General features: G+C 34.8%; 1 protein-coding gene across 3 annotated transcripts in view; it reads left to right on the top strand.

The window, feature by feature from the left end:
- WASHC4 (WASH complex subunit 4) overlaps window positions 1-20,690 on the top strand; it is an 86,486-nt gene that overhangs the window by 32,564 nt on the left and 33,232 nt on the right. For all 3 annotated transcript variants that reach the window (XM_027594925.1, XM_027594924.1, XM_027594923.1), the window contains exons 19-29: window positions 52-157; window positions 719-835; window positions 2,549-2,717; window positions 2,986-3,140; window positions 4,648-4,722; window positions 5,003-5,107; window positions 7,523-7,657; window positions 9,240-9,348; window positions 13,637-13,703; window positions 14,161-14,247; window positions 18,314-18,461. In XM_027594925.1, the coding sequence (XP_027450726.1) occupies window positions 52-157; window positions 719-835; window positions 2,549-2,717; window positions 2,986-3,140; window positions 4,648-4,722; window positions 5,003-5,107; window positions 7,523-7,657; window positions 9,240-9,348; window positions 13,637-13,703; window positions 14,161-14,247; window positions 18,314-18,461 (1,273 nt within the window). The remainder of the gene's footprint in view (window positions 1-51; window positions 158-718; window positions 836-2,548; window positions 2,718-2,985; window positions 3,141-4,647; window positions 4,723-5,002; window positions 5,108-7,522; window positions 7,658-9,239; window positions 9,349-13,636; window positions 13,704-14,160; window positions 14,248-18,313; window positions 18,462-20,690) is intronic.

Raw genomic sequence — 20,690 nt, 5'->3', positions numbered from 1 at the left:
GATGGGGGGTACTTCAGTTTTGCTACCACTAATTACTACTTTACATTGTAGAGTCCAAACACAATGTGACTGTTGCTTTTTATACTGGCATCGAGCTGTCTTCCCAATTTATTTAGATGATGTATATGAAAATGCTGTTGATGCAGCCAGATTACATGTAAGTGAAGAATAATGTAAAAAATAATCCATCATTTTTAGTCACCATACAAACCATTCTAATTAGTTTTAAATACAATCATTTGACTTAATAAATCATTTTAAAATTGACTGCTAATGTTTTTATAATGCTGTGCATATTTAATAAGCAGTTTAAATTTGATATTAATGTTAATTAACTTTTTTACTCATATTCCTGATCATTCTCATTTCACTTGATTTTGGTTTATGTCACAGTAGTCTGACATTTACTTGTCAGCAAGGTCTGTGTTACTCAGATCTGTTTCCTTACGGAAATAAGTATTTGAATGCTCAAGACAAGAAAGGATAAGTAAATGTGAATTTTTTTTGACTTAAAGTATTTGCTTTAGAGAATAAAATCTGGCTCTTCTTATTTAGGAAAGTAAGACAGACATGTTAAAAAAAACTCTTCAAATTGAGATTTTGTCTTAAAAGATAATTAACCTTTGTGATAGTCCTTTTCTTTTTTTTCCCTTTGTGATATTTCTTAATTAGAGCTCTAGTTTTTCGAAATTCATGAACATTCTAATTTTCTTCTTAGTACATGTTCAGTGCTTTACGGGACTGTGTACCTGCTATGATGCATGCAAGGCATTTAGAGTCCTATGAAATACTTCTGGATTGCTATGACAAAGAAATTATGGAAATTTTAAATGAGGTAATATATTCGAGATTGCATTCCAAATACATGTTTTAAGCTTTTCAATGTTTGGAAAAACTTTCTGGATTGAAGCAGGCTTTCATTTACATATATGTTATATACTCATATTCATATGTTATAAATTTATGAATTACTGTCTAGAAAAAAGGATTTCTTTTTAGTTATACTATCACTATTGTGCTAAATTGGTTTTTAATTCCTAATTTTTTTAAAAATATTTTTATGTATTTATTTGAGAGAGAGCACGCACAAGCAGGGGTTGGAGAGGGACAAGCAGACTCCACACTGAGTGTGGAGCCCAAGGCAGGGTTCAGTCTCAAGATCCTGAGACCACCACCAGAGCCAAAATCGAGAGTCGATGCTCAACTGACAGCCACCTAGGTGCCCCTAATTCCCATTTTTTATATAGAAATTCAGACTAGGAATTTGGAAAATTTTTTTCACCTTAGTAAATAGTAGATTTGAATTTAAAGTTCTGTTTATTAGAAGACTGCAAATGCAAAATTGGTTTGAAAATTGAGTGCTGCTAATGGTAGTGCAGTTATTGCAACTTAACTACTGATATTTTATTGAATTATTTGGAGCGTCACTGACTAAAATTTTCTGTTTATTTAAATTTTCTAAATTTAAAGTTTACTTGTGTAACAAATAATTTAAATGCAGTGTAGTATATACCTTCTTGTTTTAATGGAATGCATATTATAAACACTGATATCTTTAAATTTTCATCTAGCAATGTTATATGGAGGGAGAGATTAAAAATGAGTAAACTTCACAATATAAATGATATTCAGGTTTGATAAAATTGTGAAAAATTTTATATAATTTCTTGTATTAACTTTTCTTATTTAAAAATAACATACATGTCTGGCCAGTATTTAGAACTTAATGGTAGACCAGAGAAGATGATTAATTTCATTAGTGCAATGAATTTTGTGATTTTTTTAAAAAAATTATTATAATGAAGCTTTTTTTTTAAAGATTTTATTTATTTATTAGAGATCACGCTTGGTGGGAGGGGCAGATGGAAAGTGAGAGAGAGGATCCCAAGCAGACTCCCTGCTGAGCATGGAGCCCAACATGGCACTTGATCCCATGACCCCAAGATCATGACCCAAGCCAAAATCAAGAGTCAGATGCCCAACTGACTGAGCCACCCAGGCACCCCTATATGGAAGCTTTTTAAAAATTTCTTCTCTTGGGGCGCCTGGGTGGCTCAGTCATTAAGCCTCTGCCTTCGGCTCAGGTCATGATCCCGGGGTCCTGGGATCAAGTCCCGCATTGGGCTCCCTGCTTGGCGGGAAGCCTGCTTCTCCCTCTCCCACTCCCCCTGCTTGTGTTCCCTCTCTCACTGTGTCTCTCTGTCAAACAAATAAATAAAATCTTTAAAAAAAAAAATTTCTTACTAATTCTCAGGACCTTTCCTTCTTAGTTACTGGTTTCCATAAATGTTATACTTTATATTGTTTATTCATGTTCCTTGTAATGAACTCATCAGGCATTAGCTTTTGAAGTTCTTTTCAAGGGTTTTAAGTATTAATGAAAATACAGATTTAGAATTTAACTGCTCCCTGGTCAAAAAATCATCGGTTTAGTTTATTTTGTTTTAAAGATTTTTATTTATTAGTCAGAGAGAGAGCACAAGCAGGGGGAGTTTTAGGCAGAGAAAGAAGCTATGGTAAAATTAAGATACCAATTCTTTGTGCATAGCATTTACTGGACAAATTATGCAAGGAAATAGAGAAGGATCTGCGACTTTCTGTGCACACTCATTTAAAACTGGATGACCGAAACCCTTTCAAAGTTGGCATGAAAGACCTGGCCCTTTTTTTCTCTTTGAATCCAATTCGATTTTTCAATCGTTTCATTGACATTCGAGGTGAGTGTTCTGCTTTCCTTCTTAAAGTCATATTCTGTATCTGTTTGCCCTTAACTATTAACAAATAAATAAAAACAAAACTTTGAGGGTATTTTTGTATTATTCATTTATTCTTTAATTCCTTTTTGTTTCGTCATTTTTATTTTCCTGGTACCTTATTTTAAAGGAAGAAATTTAATGTTCAAAGACAAGTTGTTTGCAAAAAGTTTCATTTCTCTTTTCTACTTTTCATGAATCAAAAAGTTTATTTTTTATTTTTTTTTTGTAGCTTATGTAACTCACTACCTAGACAAGACCTTCTACAATCTAACAACAGTGGCTCTTCATGACTGGGCCACTTACAGCGAAATGAGAAATTTAGCTACCCAGCGTTATGGCTTGGTTATGACCGAGGCTCATCTTCCTAGTCAGACTTTGGAACAGGTATAGTATAAAGTGTTTTTAGCATAGTGTGTTTATAACATGACAGTGTTTCTCTAAGCATTCTTTTTTTTTCTTTTTACTTTATTTAGCATGTGTTTATATCTCAAAATATTTGCTATAAAAACTACATGCTTGACAAGAATAAAAAATTAGATGGTGCTAATTTGCTTTATGAATAATTTACCACAGGCTTCTTGTTTACCCTCTGCCTTTTGTTGAACATCTGAAATCTGCATAGATTTAGATACAGTGTTTCCGAAACATGGGGATTGTGAGGTGACTTGTGCAGTATTGTAAAAAGTTTAGTCAAGATAACAGTTAAGGATTTTAAACCTAGATATAACATAGGCTTTAATGTCTTAGGAAAAAAATGGTTAAATGTATATGATTATAAATATATTCTTAAAATGAGCACTTACAAGCATTTGGCTTTGCTAATTCAGTGAGCTAATTTACAATATGGTAGTATCTCATGAGTGCAAAAGTTAAAAGTTTTCAGTTAATTTGCATGTATTTTTTATAAGAAAAACCAAAAATAATATTTATCAAAAAACATTTATTCAGTTCCAGAATTTGAGGATCATAATTTTTCCTCCATCCTTTTGCAATTCTAGGATCAGTTTGTATATCCTTTCATTCATTTATACATTTAGTATTTACTGAAAAGATGCCAGGCACTGAACGATGTTTTGGGACGTTAAAAAAAAAAAAAAATTCAGCTCATGTACTTATAACCTAGTAGGAGAAAAAGTAAGTAAACAGATTTTTAGGTTGAAACATGAGAAAAACGATAAAAACTTTAATGGGTGTTGTGATGCTCCTTTGAGCCCCAGTTAGAAAAGCTGTGGGACAATTTATATGATGCCATTAGACATTAGAGTAATAATTGAAGAACAAAGGATTCTTCATAAGTAACTTGTATGTTAAAGGTGGTCTAGTGTAATTTAAAGAAGCATAGGGATTTGGAATTCGATTTTCTAAAAATTCCTGGGTCTGCCTTTTCCTAGCTGTTTGACCTTGGAGAACTCCTTTAGCTTCATTTTCCTCAGTTGTAGAATTTAGAAGACTAATACCTCATTTTTTTTGAGAATTACATATAAAGAACCTTGCACCGTGCCTGAAAAACAGTATGTATTTTATAAATATCACCACATATCCTGACTACCTTTTAGAATCTGGCCATTAGTTTATTTAGTAAAACATACACAGAAGATCTTTGGGAAGACAAACAGAAATATTCTCAAGAATGGTGGGGAAATGATTGAGTCATGAATCTCTGAAATTTTAAACATAACTCTCCTTGTCTTTACAAAAGGGATCAGAGAACAAGCAGCCACTTTTCCCCAAGGAGATAGTCCTGATTGTAGCAGTTAGAAGGCTCCTTAGCCTTTGGTCATACCTGTTGTATAGTTGTTTTTTAAAGTGATTTAAAAATATTGGTAGTAAGTCACTATATTGATACAAGTCTCTCTTCAATAATAATAGAACTTTGTGGGTGGTTTTGTAGGGCCTGGATGTTTTGGAAATTATGAGAAATATTCATATATTTGTGTCTCGATACCTCTATAATCTCAACAATCAGGTGAGTAGGTTTTAAAATTCTTTTTAAATGCGGGTGGATGTATTGTAGAAAGTCTGAGAGGCAAAGAGTTGATTCTCATTAGTGAAAACTAGTGAAATAAAGTGGGATATAATTGTTTAGAGATCATCTTTTTATTCCTTTGCTTTGATTATATTATCTTCTTGAATGACTTTCCAATTAAATTATCTTCAATGAAATAGATTGTAAAATTTTCTTTGTATAAGTGACCAGTGTTGCTATGGATTGTGTTGTTGTTTAGCATATGTTTGTTTCGTTGCAGATTTTTATTGAACGAACAAGCAATAACAAACATTTGAACACTATTAATATTCGGCATATTGCTAATTCAATTCGAACACATGGCACAGGAATCATGAATACAACAGTAAGAACTTTTTTGGGGGGGTTTGGGTAGGTAATAGACTCCTGTTTAGTAGTTTGGCAAATAGTTTTCTCATAGAATATTCTGGTAAACATACACTACTGCTTGTTTATATTATACCCGAGTTTCCATTCTTCTGGTTGGTGTAATTAAAATGTTGCGGGGGTACCTGGCTGGCTTAGTTGCTGGAGCATGTGACTCTTGATCTTGGGGTTGTGAGTTTGAGCCCCATGTTGGCTGTAGAGATTACTTAAAATCTTAAAAAAAAAAATGGCACTAAAATTGTGTTGGATGTGATGGAAGCTCAGTGATACAAAAGGCATTTTTGAATATCTTACCATCTCAGGATCATCGTTATAAACAGCACTGGAGATTTGAGCACATTGACATAAATATATGTATCTGTGTGGATTGTCTGATATTCTTTGAAAGTTGCTTTTGCAAGCAAATCATTGATAGCAGTTCATTTAACATCAGTCATGCTGTTTTTTTGGGGGGGAACTTAATAATTATTTGATATCCATAAAAGTAGAAATTTTCTAAAAATATTTTGAATTTTAGAAGTGGGCTTTCTATCACTTGAGAGACTCACTTGAATTTGTATGCTATTTTTTCTGCGGACAAGAGAAGTCTTTGAATTTACCTGGTTTTCAGGATACACTTCTCTTTGATGAAGAGTGTGAATGCTTGAATAGTAAAATATTATTAAGCATATTTGAAAGTAAGGGAATAAGAAGGAGTTATGTAACTGGAAATTACATAGGGATCATTTTAATATTTGGTGGGGAAGCCATTAAGGTATTTGACCTGATAGGAGATGTGATTGGCATTCTGTTTTAGTGGTTACTAATATAGAAATGAGACAGAGTTTATAATTTAAAATAAGGAGTCACCCAGTAGAGGTCATGTCTGAACTTTTCAGGATAAATAAACTCTTCTTTGACCTCATCTTGTTAGATACTCATTCATGTAATAGATATAATTGTGTGTGTATTTTACCTGTCTGAGGCACGGTGCTGGGCACTATGGTGAGAAAAACAGTTCACGCTCTCATGGTGATTATACTCTAGCATGGGATACAGTCATTTATCAGTTGATCACACTAGTGAATGTACATTCCTGATGTCTGGTGATGACTAAGTGAGTATAGAAGAGACAAGATCAGAGACTGGCCATTACTCGTTATTATAAGATTGGGAAGGATAAAGAGACTATTTCTGCTAACACGACTACTAGTAGGGAGATCAAGAAAAAGCAGCATTTGAGGATCATAGGGGAAGGGAGGGAAAAATGAAACAAGATGAAATCAGAGAGGGAGACAAACCATAAGAGATGCTTGACCATAGGAAACAAACTGAGGGTTGCTGGAGGGGAGGGGTGGGGGGTTGGGGTAACTGGGTGATGGACATTAAGGAGGGCACATGATGTAAGGAGCTCTGGGTATTATATAAGACTGATGAATCACTGAGCTCTGCCTCTGAAACTAATAATACGCTGTATGTTAATTGAATTTAAATAAAAAAATAAATGAAAAAACAGTGTTTAAGCCACAAGAAGAGTTATGAGAAAGCACCCATTTCTAAAACTGGGTGAATGAAGACTGTTAAAAAAAAATGGCATATATTTGCCAAAACAGTAGTTTTTGAGGGTGGAGGAGACGAAGACTAGTACAGGGCTTTCATCCTCTAGGGCCTCCATCCTCTAGTTATTATGGCTTTAATCTCAGCTCAAATTCAACTTTTTCAGGGTTTTCTGAGTCTAGGTCAGGGCCTTTTATTATTCATTCTCAAAGCACTGGCGCTTCTCATTATATGAATTATTGCAGTTGAGATTTAATAATTTATTTAACATATACTTGTTTAAAATGTCTGTCACTCCTGCTAGAATATAGACTTCATGATGACAAGCACCATGTCTAGCATGAGAGCAGAGAGACCGTTCCTTGCACATAAGAGGTGCTCAAAATATTCCTGGATAAATAATTGAATGTCTTCCTTCAGGAAAGTTAAAGAGCACCATGTTTCTTACTTCAGTATCATTCCAGACATGTAGATTAGTAAAAAATAGCCTTGCAGATGGAGGATCAGAAACTTATAATTGTGATTTATTACTTAAAAACTAGAGTGTTAAATCTGATTTTTTGATTCTCACTGTAACTCTTCTATTAGGAAAATATTTTCCTTTTTTTCCCTTTTTTCCCTTTTGTGTAGTTAAAATATTTAAGGGGAGCTTATAGAAAGTTCTGTAAACTTGAGCAATAAAAAAACTTCATTTATTATGTCCAGTGTGAATTAGACTTTATAAATATTAGACTTTATGAAAACTCACATAAATTAGAGTTTATAGATAACTTAGTCACATTGATTTTAGATTAATTTTTATATTAACTGTCCAATTTTTTGTATTTTAATTTTATAGGTTAATTTCACCTACCAGTTTTTGAAAAAGAAGTTCTATATATTCAGCCAATTTATGTATGATGAACATATCAAATCTCGATTGATTAAAGATATTCGGTTTTTCAGGGAAGTCAAGGACCAAAATGATCATAAGGTATTTTCACATATTCTTTTTAAGGTAGTTTGAACTGTTGAGTGTATAGCAGATGTTTATGCTGAAGTTCATTATGAGACTCTGTAGTGGAGTTTTCTTTTTTTTTTTTTTAGTTATTTTTCACAATAATGTCTCCTAGATCTGGCCTCCAGGTTTCTTGTATTTCCCCTTATAATACCCTGCTCCTTGCATTCTCTGTAGGCCACAGTGTAAGGATCAGTATAGCCGGGTGTTACTTTTCTCTCTTTATTTTAAATAACGCAGAAGCAAAACATGCTCACTTTGAAACATTTAAACAGTATAGAGTGCATAAACTAAATGATCTCCCTCATTTCTCTTCCTCCCAATTCCATCTCTGGAGGCAGGTGCTGTTAACATTGTGATGTGATGCTTCTAGATGTCTGTGTCATCTGTTTGCACCTACGTGTACTGCTTTTTTTCCTAACAAAAATGGTGCAATACTACACAGATTATTTTACAGTATACTTACCACAGTTCTCTACATATAGATCTGCTTCATTCTTTTTAACAGTTGATAGTAAAGATGTATACTATAACTTATTTAACCTTCTCCAGCTGACAGATATTTAGGTTTTTCTGATTTTTTAGTGTTATTAACAGTACTGCAGGTAACATCCTTTACATATTTATGTCTGTGTATTTGGAGACTATTAAAATTCTGAAAGGTGAATCGCTTGAAGAGAAATTTCTAGGGCACAAAATATGAATATTTAAATTGTGATACATGTTGCTGCACACCCTAAAAACACTGTACCAATTGATATTCCCATCCGTAATTTTAAGAATGCTGTTTTCCCTTCACCCTCTGGACTGAGTTTTATAATAAAAGAAATCTTAAGTGGTACTAGTATAGAGGCTTGTAGCCATGTAGATAGAGAGCCAACATAATTATTAGATGGGTTTTATATTTGATTTACAGCATACATTCCTAGTAAAATAACTAATAAAATTACAGATTATGGTTATCAGAGAATTTAATTATCTCTTTTATTGTAATTATTTATATTTAGAGAAATAATCATTCTGTTGTTTGTAAGAATTGTGTCCATTTGTTATTAATATAAAATGAGTAATTTCCTAACTCTTTTAATCAGCTAAGACTTGAAAAATCATTTTTTATTGGTGATACAATTAGAAATTTTAGCTCAGCTAATGTGTATTATTTGGGAAGGAGTATGTTTATATGTATAATACCTATTCAACCCACAGGAGGTTGGTTGGACATCTCTGAAGAAATGTTTCTAGGAGGAATTGCTTTCTTTTGTCTATCTAATAAAGTAGTTGGATGTTGGGAGACTAATAATGGTGGTGGAAAACTTAAATTTGGTGACTTTAATAGTTATTTTCCTTAGCTAGTGGCAAAAAGAAATTTAATTTATATTGACCTTGAACATTGGTAGTTTTTGTGCTATAAATTTTTTGTCATTAGGTTTGAGTGTTTTTTTTTTAAAGACAATGACAAAATTAGGAAGGCAAGTGGTATTAGCATGGTTGATTTTATAGGCATTTTATGCTTTAGGGGTCTTTATTAATAAAGGTAGTCTTCAAACTATCTCTTTAGTATCCTTTTGAAAGAGCAGAAAAATTCAACCGTGGCATCAGAAAACTTGGAATTACCCCAGAGGGACAAAGCTATCTTGATCAGTTCAGGCAACTCATCAGCCAGATTGGTAAGTTATTATAAAAGAGTTGGGAAATAAAATACAAATTCCAAGAATCTTTCTCCTTAAATATCTCATATAAATAAACAACTCAATATCTGAGTGCCTGAGATCGATTTTATTCCACTAGAGTAATGTTCTTAGCAAAAGTTTTTCAAGTATGATTAGACTCTTGGTACAGAAATAATTGATACACTGTGGACTAATATGTACTGAATAAAACCTCTTCAATTAAATTAAAAATATATTTAACTCATCTCAGATATCCTGCTCATAATAGTCAGCTGGTAACTAGTAGGTACTTACCCTGTTCATGGCACTGCTTTGGGCTTTAGAAACTGGTTCCCTGGGTGCCTGGGTGGCTCAGTCGGTTAAGTGGCTGCCTTTGGCTCAGGTCATGATCCCAGGGTCCTGGGATTGAGTCCCGTGTTGGGCTGTCTGCTCAGCGCGGAGCCTGCTTCTCCCTCTCCTTCTGCCTGTGCTCCCCCTGCTTGTGCTCTCTCTGTCAAATAAATAAAATCTTAAAAAAAAAAAAAAAAAAAAAAAAAAACTAGTTCCCTGAAATTGCAGCCTAAGTGCAAATGTATAAAATAATTTCTGTGAAAAGTTAATTAATATAAGTAAATAAGTTACATTACTTAGAAATAAGTTTAATTAAAGGTGAAATGTTAAATATTATAATTTTCTGTGTTATATCCTTCCATATTTGTATATAATTTCTCAAGTTGTCCTGCCTCACAGGTAGAACTTGTCTTCTGAAATGTGTTATATTATATTTAAAAGCAAGAACTACATTTAGTAATCAGAGATTAACAAAGCTGTACTTATTTGAGCTTTCCACACACATTATTTCTGGTAATGTCCTCACAGAAACCCTATGTGAGAGGCGTGTAATCATCATTTTAAAGATGAGAAAAGAGAAACTCAGAGAAGTAGTGTTGCTTGGACTTAAACCGGGTTTTTTTAACTTAAGTCTAAAGGTATTTTATATTCTTCACAGTTGTAGACTCCAAGCAGTTAGTAAATTCTTATTGACTACAATTTGGTAAAATTTCACTTCCTGAGATTCATTCATTTATCAAACATTTACCAGGAATCTGTTGTACCAAATACTCTTCCAGATGCTGAGAAAGGAGATAGCCTTCATTTTCGAGGGGCTTTAAATTTACTAGTGGGGAAGATATTGGAAGGATTTAGTTCTGGAGTAAAGTCACTGAACACTAGCTTAAGTTTTATAAATTAATTGGTTTACATATTAGACATTTCTATTATGTATTAGTACAAGAACTTAGAGAATTTTACATTTCACTTTTTAAATTTTAAACAATTTAATGAGGTATTGTCCCACAAGTACAGTTTTCTTTGTAGAGACATTTGATGTCATATTAGATTGTAAACTTCTGGAGTAATACATCTTAACCCTTTTTGAGAATCTGATGAAAACTCTGGATTGGTTTCCTCCAGAACCATATACTGTACATACAGTTTTGCATGTTATTATACCAGAATTCAGGTGCTTAAAGTTAGAGTCCATGGACCTCAGATGAAGACCTGTTTTTCTAAAGCATTGTTGCTTAAAACTTCATTTATTTGCATACCAGTGTCAGAGGTTTTCCCCACATGTGAGTACTGCTTGCCCTATTAATGTTTTTATATTTTTTAAGGTATAATTTTGTCTTATGAAATAATCCTTAAATTATGAGCTTACTATTGCTAGTCATTTCCCCCCAGTACACATCAAAATACACGTATTCCCCAAATACACAAAAAATAGTGTCACCTCAGTTGCCACCAGGATGCATTCAACATTTGGTGAATATTATCCTTTTCACTTTGTTCCAGGATTTTATTCTTTATTCTCTTCTTAGAAAATATAAATTCTCAATCTCTTTATAAGGCATAATAATGTGTTTTTGAGTGTGTTAAATATCTTGAGAAAAAGAGTAAGAACTCTGAGAGTTTGGAGCAAAAGGAAAAGTCCTTTTGTCTAATAATAACCTGCCTGCTGACATAATCACCACCACCACTAACATTTATTGAGCATTTACTATGTGCCAGAGCTGTTCTGAGTGCTTTATTGGTTCTAACTCATATAAAGCTCACAGTGCTATGGGTATTACTACTCATTCATTCTACAGGTATTTATTGAGGACAACAGGCATTAAACAAAATCTCTGCCCTGTAGAGCTTAATGAAACAGATGAGGAGACTGAGATACAAACTTTATAACTTGGCGTAGATCTTCTTGCTAAAAAGTGGCAGAGTCCATTGAACCCAAGAAGTCTAGCTTCAGAGGTTCCTCCTGACTGTTGCTCTATACTTGCCTCTCACTAGCACATTTTGATCTGCCAGATACTGTTCTGCCAATTGTAGGAAAACAGTGAAACCAGGTGTTTTATTTTTCTAAGATACGTATTATCTTCTGCATCTTAGAAGATGTATCTCTCATATTGGGGTAAGCCTAAAATAGATACAGTAATACTTACTTTGAGAGTTGCTAAAAAACATTAGGTGAGATAGTGTATGTAAAGCATGTATTACTGTAATGATTGCGAAATATTAACTGCTTCTTACCTTTTTGTCTGTTCTTTCTCCCAACTAATTTCAGTTCAGTTGAGCAATATATAGGTGACTCTTGAACATGTGTTTGAATTGTGCAAGTCCTCTTATATGCAGATTTTTTTGGGTGAATACAGTACAGTACTGTAAATGTGTTTTCTCTTATGATTTTCTTAACATTTTCTTTTCTCTGGCTTTATTGTAAGGACACAGTATATAAGTAACATACAAAAAATGTGTTAATTGACTATTTATGTCACCAGTTAAGGCTTCCGGTTAATAGTAAGCTATTAGTAGTTAAGTTTTGGGGGAGTCAGAAGTTATATGCAGATTTTCAACTGTGTGGATATGGGGGGGTTTGGCGCTCCTAACTCCCATGTTGTTCTAGGGTCAACTGTACTATTGAATTCCTACTATGTGCCAGGATATGTTGGCTCTAGGGATGGAGCAGTGAGAACAGAAAGAAACTGTGTCATGGATTTTGCATGCCAGCTGGGAAAGACACAAATAAAAAGATACAGAATATGTCAGTGTTAAGTGTTGGGTAAGGAGATATAATGGTTTTGGGCAGTGCTGTTCAGTGATGTTCAGGGAAATCTCTAAGGAGATGACATTTGAGCAGAGACCTAAATAACATCAGGGAATAAGCCATGTGCATATTCAGGGAAAGAGCGTTATCAGAGAGAGGTGATAGTAAGTGCCGAAGTCCTGAGTCTCTTTAGCATTTTTGGGAAATAGGGGCCAGAATGGAGGAGTTAGTAAAGTCCTGAGTGGTAGGGCAGGATATCAGAACACTAGCAAGGGGCAAGATCACACAGGGCTTTGTTGACCACATAAGAGATTTGGATCTTATTGAGATGGAAAGCCATTGTAGAGTTTTCAGAAAAGGAAAGGATATGTTCCAACTTAGTTTGAAAAGAACCACCAGCACTGCTGCTATGTAGATATAAGATTAGGAGGCAGGATGCTGAAGGTGGAAGGAGGGAAATCAGGAGGTCTTTACATATTGCAGAGGTATAGGCAAGAGATGTATTGGTTTGGTATAGGGTCATAGCTGTGAACATGAAAAGGGATTCTGGCCACATTCTGAAGGTAGAGCTAGTATAATTTGCCCATTGATTAGATAATGAAGTATGAAAGAAAGAAAGGAGTCAGGGATGACTTCAAGACATTTTGCCTGAGCAGGATGGAAATGTCAGTTTCTTTGAGATAGGAAATACAACAGGGTGAGGATCTTGAGTTTGACTTGAACATACTAAATTAAAATTTTTTCTTAGTCATGAAGGCATAGGCATTGGATTAAAAAACCGGGAAGAGTAGTCCAGGCTGGAGGTATAATTTGGAGGCATCAAGTAAAGATTTCTTGATATCATTTCCAATTGCATGTGTGGGGTGGCGAGGGGAGGAAAGAGAGAGGGAGGCACTCGATGTGATAATGAAGAAATTATTGACTATGTTTTTTAAAAATGTAGTCATTTAATGAAATTGTTTATCAAATGTCAGTCACATTTTTTGATATAGCTGTGTATATTTATATTTTAGGCACACTAATATGTAAGTTTTACTTTTATGGAGCAAGAACTAAAGTAAAACAGAAAAGAATCCTTTGGTACTTAAGAGTGGTGAAACCTGGTAATTGACTGCTATATATGACTGTATTCCTGATTGTTAGAGTTTAGAATTATTTGTATAAATATCTGATGTGTGTGTGTATGTGTGTGTGTGTGTGATTTTTAAGGTAACGCTATGGGCTATATACGGATGATAAGATCTGGTGGCCTCCACTGTAGCAGCAACGCCATCAGGTACGGATGCACACATCGTTTTGCCTTGCTTATGCCATTTAAAAATTTTATGTCATTTAAATTTATCTTTATTGTAGTTGATATTGTAGACAGGTTTTTTTCTTACTGATATATTTTGAGATAAAATATGGAAGAAAACCATTAATTCTACTGGTTAAATTTTTTTTCTTGAATTTTAAGACTGTAGCAGATCTTTGAAAATCTTTCTCTTAAAGTTATAGTTAACTTATCAGTACAGTTTGAATGGTTCTAAAGATTACATGACTTTAAGGATTAAAATTTGATTATTCATATCTAAAAGACAATTTTAGAATTAAATTGGTTATGTTAATAATAGAACTGAAATGCAAAGTTCTTTCCAAATACATAGTTGAAAAATTTAGCTTTACAATACCACTTTCATATCTGTGTCAGTTGTGCATATTTAACTTAATAAAACTGTTTCCCATATTCTTAGATTTGTGCCTGATCTTGAAGATATTGTAAATTTTGAAGAACTAGTAAAAGAAGAAGGTCTTGCAGAAGAAACATTAAAAGCAGCAAGGTAATCTAATTTTGAAATAATCTAAATTTGGAGACTTAAAAAGTATATGTTTATGGGCGCCTGGGTGGCTCAGTTGGTTGGGCGACTGCCTTTGGCTCAGGTCATGATCCTGGAGTCCCAGGATTGAGTCCCACATCGGGCTCCCTGCTCAGCGGGGAGTCTGTTTCTCCCTCTGACCCTTCCCCCTCTCATGTGCTCGCTCGCTCTCATTCTCTCTCTCAAGTAAATAAATAAAATCTTAAAAAATAAAAAAAGTATATGTTTATAATAAAATCATTTTAAAGGGAAGATTAGAGGGGCGCCTGGGTGGCTGAGTTGGTTAAGTGGCTGCGTTCTGCTCAGGTCATGATCCCAGGGTCCTGGGATTGAGCCCCCACGTCCGGCTTCCTGCTCAGTGGAGAGCCTGCTTCTCCCTTTCCCTCTGCCTGCCGCTCTGCCTACTTGTGCTCTTTCTCTATCTCTCTGTCAAATAAATAAATAAAATCTTAAAAAAAAAAAAGACTCCATTTAAAAAAAAAAGGGAAGATTAGAGGGTAATATATACACTTATATTTTTGTGTTTTTATTATACAAGTTATGGTCTCAGTTTATGAAATAGTTTTTTTAAGACTACAATTTGAGATTTTTCCAACTTCACTAGAAAGGAATCTTCTAGAACATGCTAATATAGTAGCCCCTAGCCACTGTGGCTGTTGAGCATCTGAAATGTGACTAGTCTAAATTGAAATGTGCTGAAGTTTAAAGTATATAACTAATTTTGAGGATTTAGTCTAAAAAAATGCCAAATATCTCATTAATAAAATTAATTTCGCCTGTTTAACTTTTTTTTATATTTGTTTGCCAACACAGTTCTAGAATACCAGTCCTTCATTTCATGTAATCTAGAGTAACATTGTCCAGTACAGTAGCCATTACCATATATGGCTCTTGAACACTTAAAACAGGGCTAATGGGAGGAGGGAATTGAATTTAAAATTTTATTTCATTTAAATTTAAATAACTGATGGCTATCTTACTGGAGAGTGCAGACCTACAGACTTGAGGAATTAGAAACAATTTAAAACTTGAGAGAGGCCTGTAGAATTGTTAAAAAAATTATTTAGAAAACTTTAAATTTTATTATTAATAATTGTAACAGTTTTTTGACTCAGGCATGAAGGGGCACCCCTGGACAAAGTGGAGACAGTTTGAATCTCAGAAAGAATAATGGCTGTGGGGTACCTGGGTGGCTTAGTCAGTTGAGTGTCCAACTCTTGATTTCAGCTCAAGTTATCTCAGGGTTGTGGGATCCAGCCCCTCTTGTCGGGCTCTGAGCTCAGTGGGGAGTCTGCTTAAGATTCTGTCTCTCCCAGGGCGCCTGGGTGGCTCAGTCATTAGGCGTCTGCCTTCGGCTCAGGTCATGGTCCCAGGGTCCTGGGATCGAGCCCCACATCGGGCTCCCTGCTACGCGGGAAGCCTGCTTCTCCCTCTCCCGCGCCCCTTTCTTGTGCTCCCTCTCTCGCTGTGTCTCTCTCTGTCAAATAAATAAAATCTTTAAAAAAAAAAAGATTCTCTCGCTCTGCCCCTCTGCCACTTGTGTACTTGCACGCTCTCTTGTTCTCTCTCTCTCAAATTAATAAACTAATAATGGTAGAAATTGATTATAACACATTGAATAAAGAAATTATGAGCCCCAGTGATGGTATGAAAGGAGCAGAGGGAAAGTTCCTTCTTTACAGAAGAACGCCAGCTAATCGATACAGAATGGATGAGAAAATCTAGGGAGAAATCACTGTTTTGCAACCACCACTATAATGCTTGAAAACAGACAAAAATCATCAGTAAAACAGTTTTGGAGAACAGAGTATTCATTCACTATCAGAAGATTATTCCACAGATTGTTTAATAGCCACAAAAGGGAAAACTGTCTTTAGAAAGATTGATGTATTCCCCCAAACGATCAAACATAACATGACCAGTTAACAGCACACACTGATATTATGGGACCTCCTGATGCAGTGTAATGGCAAATACCCATGTTGTGTTCTTACCAGAAAGGTTTACTCTGAATTTATTATGTGGAAACCATCTGAGACCTTCAGAGGGTGGGGCATTCTATGAAACACCTGGCCTAGACTCTTAAAAAATGTCACATGTCATAAAGGACAAAAAAGGCAAAGAGACTCTTCTAGATTAGGAAACTAAAGAGACCTGATGACCAAATGCAGTAGGTAATCCCTAATTTACCTTTGATGAGGAAAAAAAAAAACATTTGGGGGATAATTGAGGAAATTAGAGTTTATGTACATTAGATAATACTGTATTTTGGGGTGTAATGATATATTGTGGCTTTGTAAGAAAATGTCTTGGTTCTTAACAGATTCATATTAAAAGCATTTGTGGGCTAAGTGACATGGAATCTGCCAACTTGAAATGTTTTGGGAAAAAGAAATGTGGCAGATGTTAAGTGGTGTATCTAGGTGAGGGGTAAATAGGTGTCTAGTACACTATATTTTAACTTCAGTAGGCTTAAAAATTTGTTTTAAATGAAAAGAAATGGAAAATGTGTGTGCATGTTTATGAGAATAAGGCCCCAACACAAGATTTGCTTTGAAATAGTCTATTAGGTAGCTTAGTTTTTTGCCAAATTAAAGAAGCCATGTACAGTTAATAATATATTTAAAGTCCTGTGCCCTGAAATGATTAGTTTATGGCTTGTATGTCAAAGAAGAAAATCAGACTGTTATTCTTATTAAATGATGTCATTCATTTAAAAATTGATGATATTTTTTAAAAATATTTTTGAAGCAGTTCCAGGAGGTCAGAGAAGTGGGATATTGTCTTTTAAGATCGCTAGGGTAAAGCTGTCTGCTAATAACAAGGTCCAGATCCGTGCAAAGGAGTGGATGACTGACATCAAGTGAAGGAAAGTTCATGGCAGGTGAAGTCAAGAAGTTGTGGAATTATGATAATGAATTGATTATCTAAATGAGCAATGAAGTCTTCCAGAATGATAGAGAGCGAAAATACATATTATAGTCTGAGATAAATAAAGGTAGGGCAGTGGTTTAAAAGGAAATCTGCTTTCAGGAAGGAGTAATTAGGTAGTGGATATAGTGGTATCATGTGAGTCTCAAAGGAGAGATTCCTACCTTTTAGTGGTGTGGGAATAATTTGAAAGTGGTGGTAGGTATAAGTCATGGATGAAGGAGAAAAAGCAGCTTATGTTTCTGAACGTTAAGTGGGAAGCTAAGTTTTTGAAAAGGAGCCAGGTTCCAGTTGAGGTAGGGAGGTACAGAAGAAGCATTAGTGAAGACAGTTAAAATGAGGAATTTATTTACAGTGAAATGGAATTCTACAGGACTTATTGTGGGAAGAAGAAATACAAAACTTTAAGTTCTAAGATGCTGTACATATTTTATATTAGGGACTAAGTTAATTAAGCAATAGTGATCAGCTTTTTTTTTTCATATGGAAATGAGTTCATTCTGAACTCCAAGGAAATTGACTTAGAAATGTCTTACAGTGTTTTATACTTTTGAGTACTCTCATCTAAGGTGATGAGAGATGGATTTAAAAAGCCATATCTTCTTGGGGTGCCTGGGTGGCTCAGCCGGTTAAACGTATGACTTTTTTTTTTTTTTTTTTTTTAAGATTATTTATTTTGCGGTTTGGGGGGGAAAGCAGAGGGAGAGGAAGAGAATCTCAAGCAGACTCCCTGCTGACCATGGAGCCTGAGGTGGAGCTCAATCTCATAACCCTGAGAACATGACCTGAGCCGAAATCAAGAATTGGGACGCTTCGGGTGTCTGGGTGGCTCAGTTGGTCTGACTCTTGATTTCAGCTCAGGTCATGATCTCAGGGTTATGAGATCGAGCTGCACATGTCAAGCTCCATGTTGGGCATGGAGCCTGCTTAAGATTCTCTCTCTCCCTCTGCCCCACCTCCCACCTCCCCACCCTCGCACACATGTGGCGTGCGTGCACACTCTCTGTCTCTCTCTCAAATAGATAGATAGATTAGATAGATGAGATAGCCATACCTTCTTTCGAGAAAGGAACCAGGTAAATAATGTTTTCTATTTTAGGCATTTGGATTCAGTCCTCAGTGACCACACACGAAATTCTGCTGAAGGCACAGAGTATTTCAAAATGCTTGTAGATGTTTTTGCTCCAGAATTTCGAAGGCCAAAGAATATACATCTTCGAAATTTCTATATCATTGTTCCTCCTCTGGTGAGTATTTTTAGTACCCAAAGTGAATTTTTTTTAAAAAGTTAGTAAACAGATCCAGTTTCTTTGTAGCAGAAAATGCACATAGTAGACTATATTACTTTCTGGTTGTAGATAAAAGCTAAATGTGATCTCAGTGAAGGTGGCCTAGGAATTTTACTTAACTAGTTATGCAGAAACTTATTTTACAGTTGAGATGGATTTTTATTTGTTAGTAACTGCTAGAAAAATCTAGTGTTGTTTAAATTGAGTGTACTCCATTATATATACACCATATAATCTTTGGGCTGATTATACCATATAATCATTTAAAGTGATTAATGTAGACTAACTTCTAACTGTTAAAATAGGAAGTTATTTCTCACACGTCCCTTAAAAGTATTACTGTTTAAGGACAACTTCTCTCTGTACAGTAGTAAATACTAACATCTAGATTACATTTTAAGTGCTTCCTCATAGTATATACCGTGTGTACTCCTCTAGTTCTATAATGTTGCCATCTAAATACAGCTCAGGTTACTCCAAATCACATCATACAGACAGTTGTTGTAGTGGGGAAAACGGAGTTAAGAGAGCGGCATACTAGCAGTAAGAGTTATGTTTCCCTGAAGATTTCTATAATAATACTGTTTTTTAAAAAAAAAATTGTAAATGGGTAGCTCTAAAATCTAAATATCACTAGACAAATGTGGCTTTTGATTACATCTAACTTTGATAAAGAGTAATAAATTTTCACATTGCTGCCTGACTTGTTAACGTATCTTCTTACCTATTATTGCCATTATAATCCTTTGGAAGTAGAGGATGGTCTGTGGACAGCTTTTTTCTTTGTAAATGTTCTTTTCTACTGTTTTTAATATGTTTATTGTTAATGCTCTCTCATAATTGTTAATGCTTTACCATAATTATATGTTGTAACTGTGATGTAGCAAACATCTTTTCATCCTAAAATAGTGTCAGACTGGAAGCAAATCTGTCTTAGTTATACTTGGATAACAGTGTAGTTAACTTAGGGTGACCTCATCATATTTTTTTAATTTGAAGGACAGTATATTGAAGCCATAGTAAATAGCAAATTGTGAGCTTACGGGAGAGTAGAGTTTTGCAGGGCAGCTGTCCGAATTCAGTTAGTGACGGGTGACGGATAGCACTACAGGAAGTATAGGACACTCTTCTTGGGCTTGAGTTTATCATCTAATTCCAGAAAAAAGACAAACATAAATGAGCTATCTAAAAAAAAGATTTAAATAATAGTTGGTAGATTTCACAAATCTATGATTAATTGCCCAGTGAGTTTTACAGGCAAAGAAAGTGAAACTTGGTATTTTTGTTTCCAGCATCGGCTGTTAGAGTACCTTCCACAGCATGTCACAATTATTCCTAACATGTCTCTCTTTACCCCTCTAGAGCTGTGCTATCCATATGTAGCCGTAAGTGGCTACTTAAATTAATTCAAATTTTATAAAATAAAAAAAAATCTAGTTCCTCCATTTTGCTAGCCACATTTCAAGTGCTCAGTGGCCATACATGGCTAGGGGCTTACTGTACTGGATAGTAGGATACACAGTATTTCTATTTTTGCTGAGAGTGCTGCTTTAGAGTGTGGATTCTTTGATAGTACTCCTATCATAATTAATGCCTGGTATATAGTAATCTTTAGTAAATCTTTGTTGAATAAATGATAAGGTATTTTGTAGGAGCTGAATTTTTAGGGAAGCAGTTTTTGGGGGAATTCATTTATCCAAATAACTACTAATTCATTTTAACCAAGCATATGATATGAAATAGTGTTTTAGTGAAGTGAAGTGGGTGGGCAGAAGCAAGGACTACCACCCATAAGAGCACTTGTGCTTTGGAGTAAGTAAAGCATACCTACTTTTCTGACTCCAGCTTTCACTTAGAGTATGACTTTGGGCAAGTTACTTAGCCTCTCAAGCCTCAGTGTCCTCATCTGTAAAATGTCCATAATATTTTATGAGGAACCATATACAAGGCACTGTGCTTGGGTAAGTGGTGATCGGTGATTGAGAGAGTGCTTGTTGTTAAAGGACTCAGAAAGAGGAGCCATTAAAAGATACTGGTACAGATTGTGATCTCACCAGGAGGCTATTTATATGAGGAAGATGTCTCAAATCAAAAGGTCAGGAACCTAGAAGAGAGCCTGTTTATAATTTTTGAAATGTCTGTTTTAGGAACTAAATTCTGAAGATATTTTAGCACAGTTGTTTCTCT

Source organism: Zalophus californianus, chromosome 9 (genome assembly GCF_009762305.2).
Source record: "Zalophus californianus isolate mZalCal1 chromosome 9, mZalCal1.pri.v2, whole genome shotgun sequence".
Classification (NCBI taxonomy): Eukaryota; Metazoa; Chordata; class Mammalia; order Carnivora; family Otariidae; genus Zalophus; species Zalophus californianus.
The sequence above is the reverse complement of the archived record's forward strand: the minus strand, read 5'-3'. Positions and strand labels throughout refer to the sequence as shown.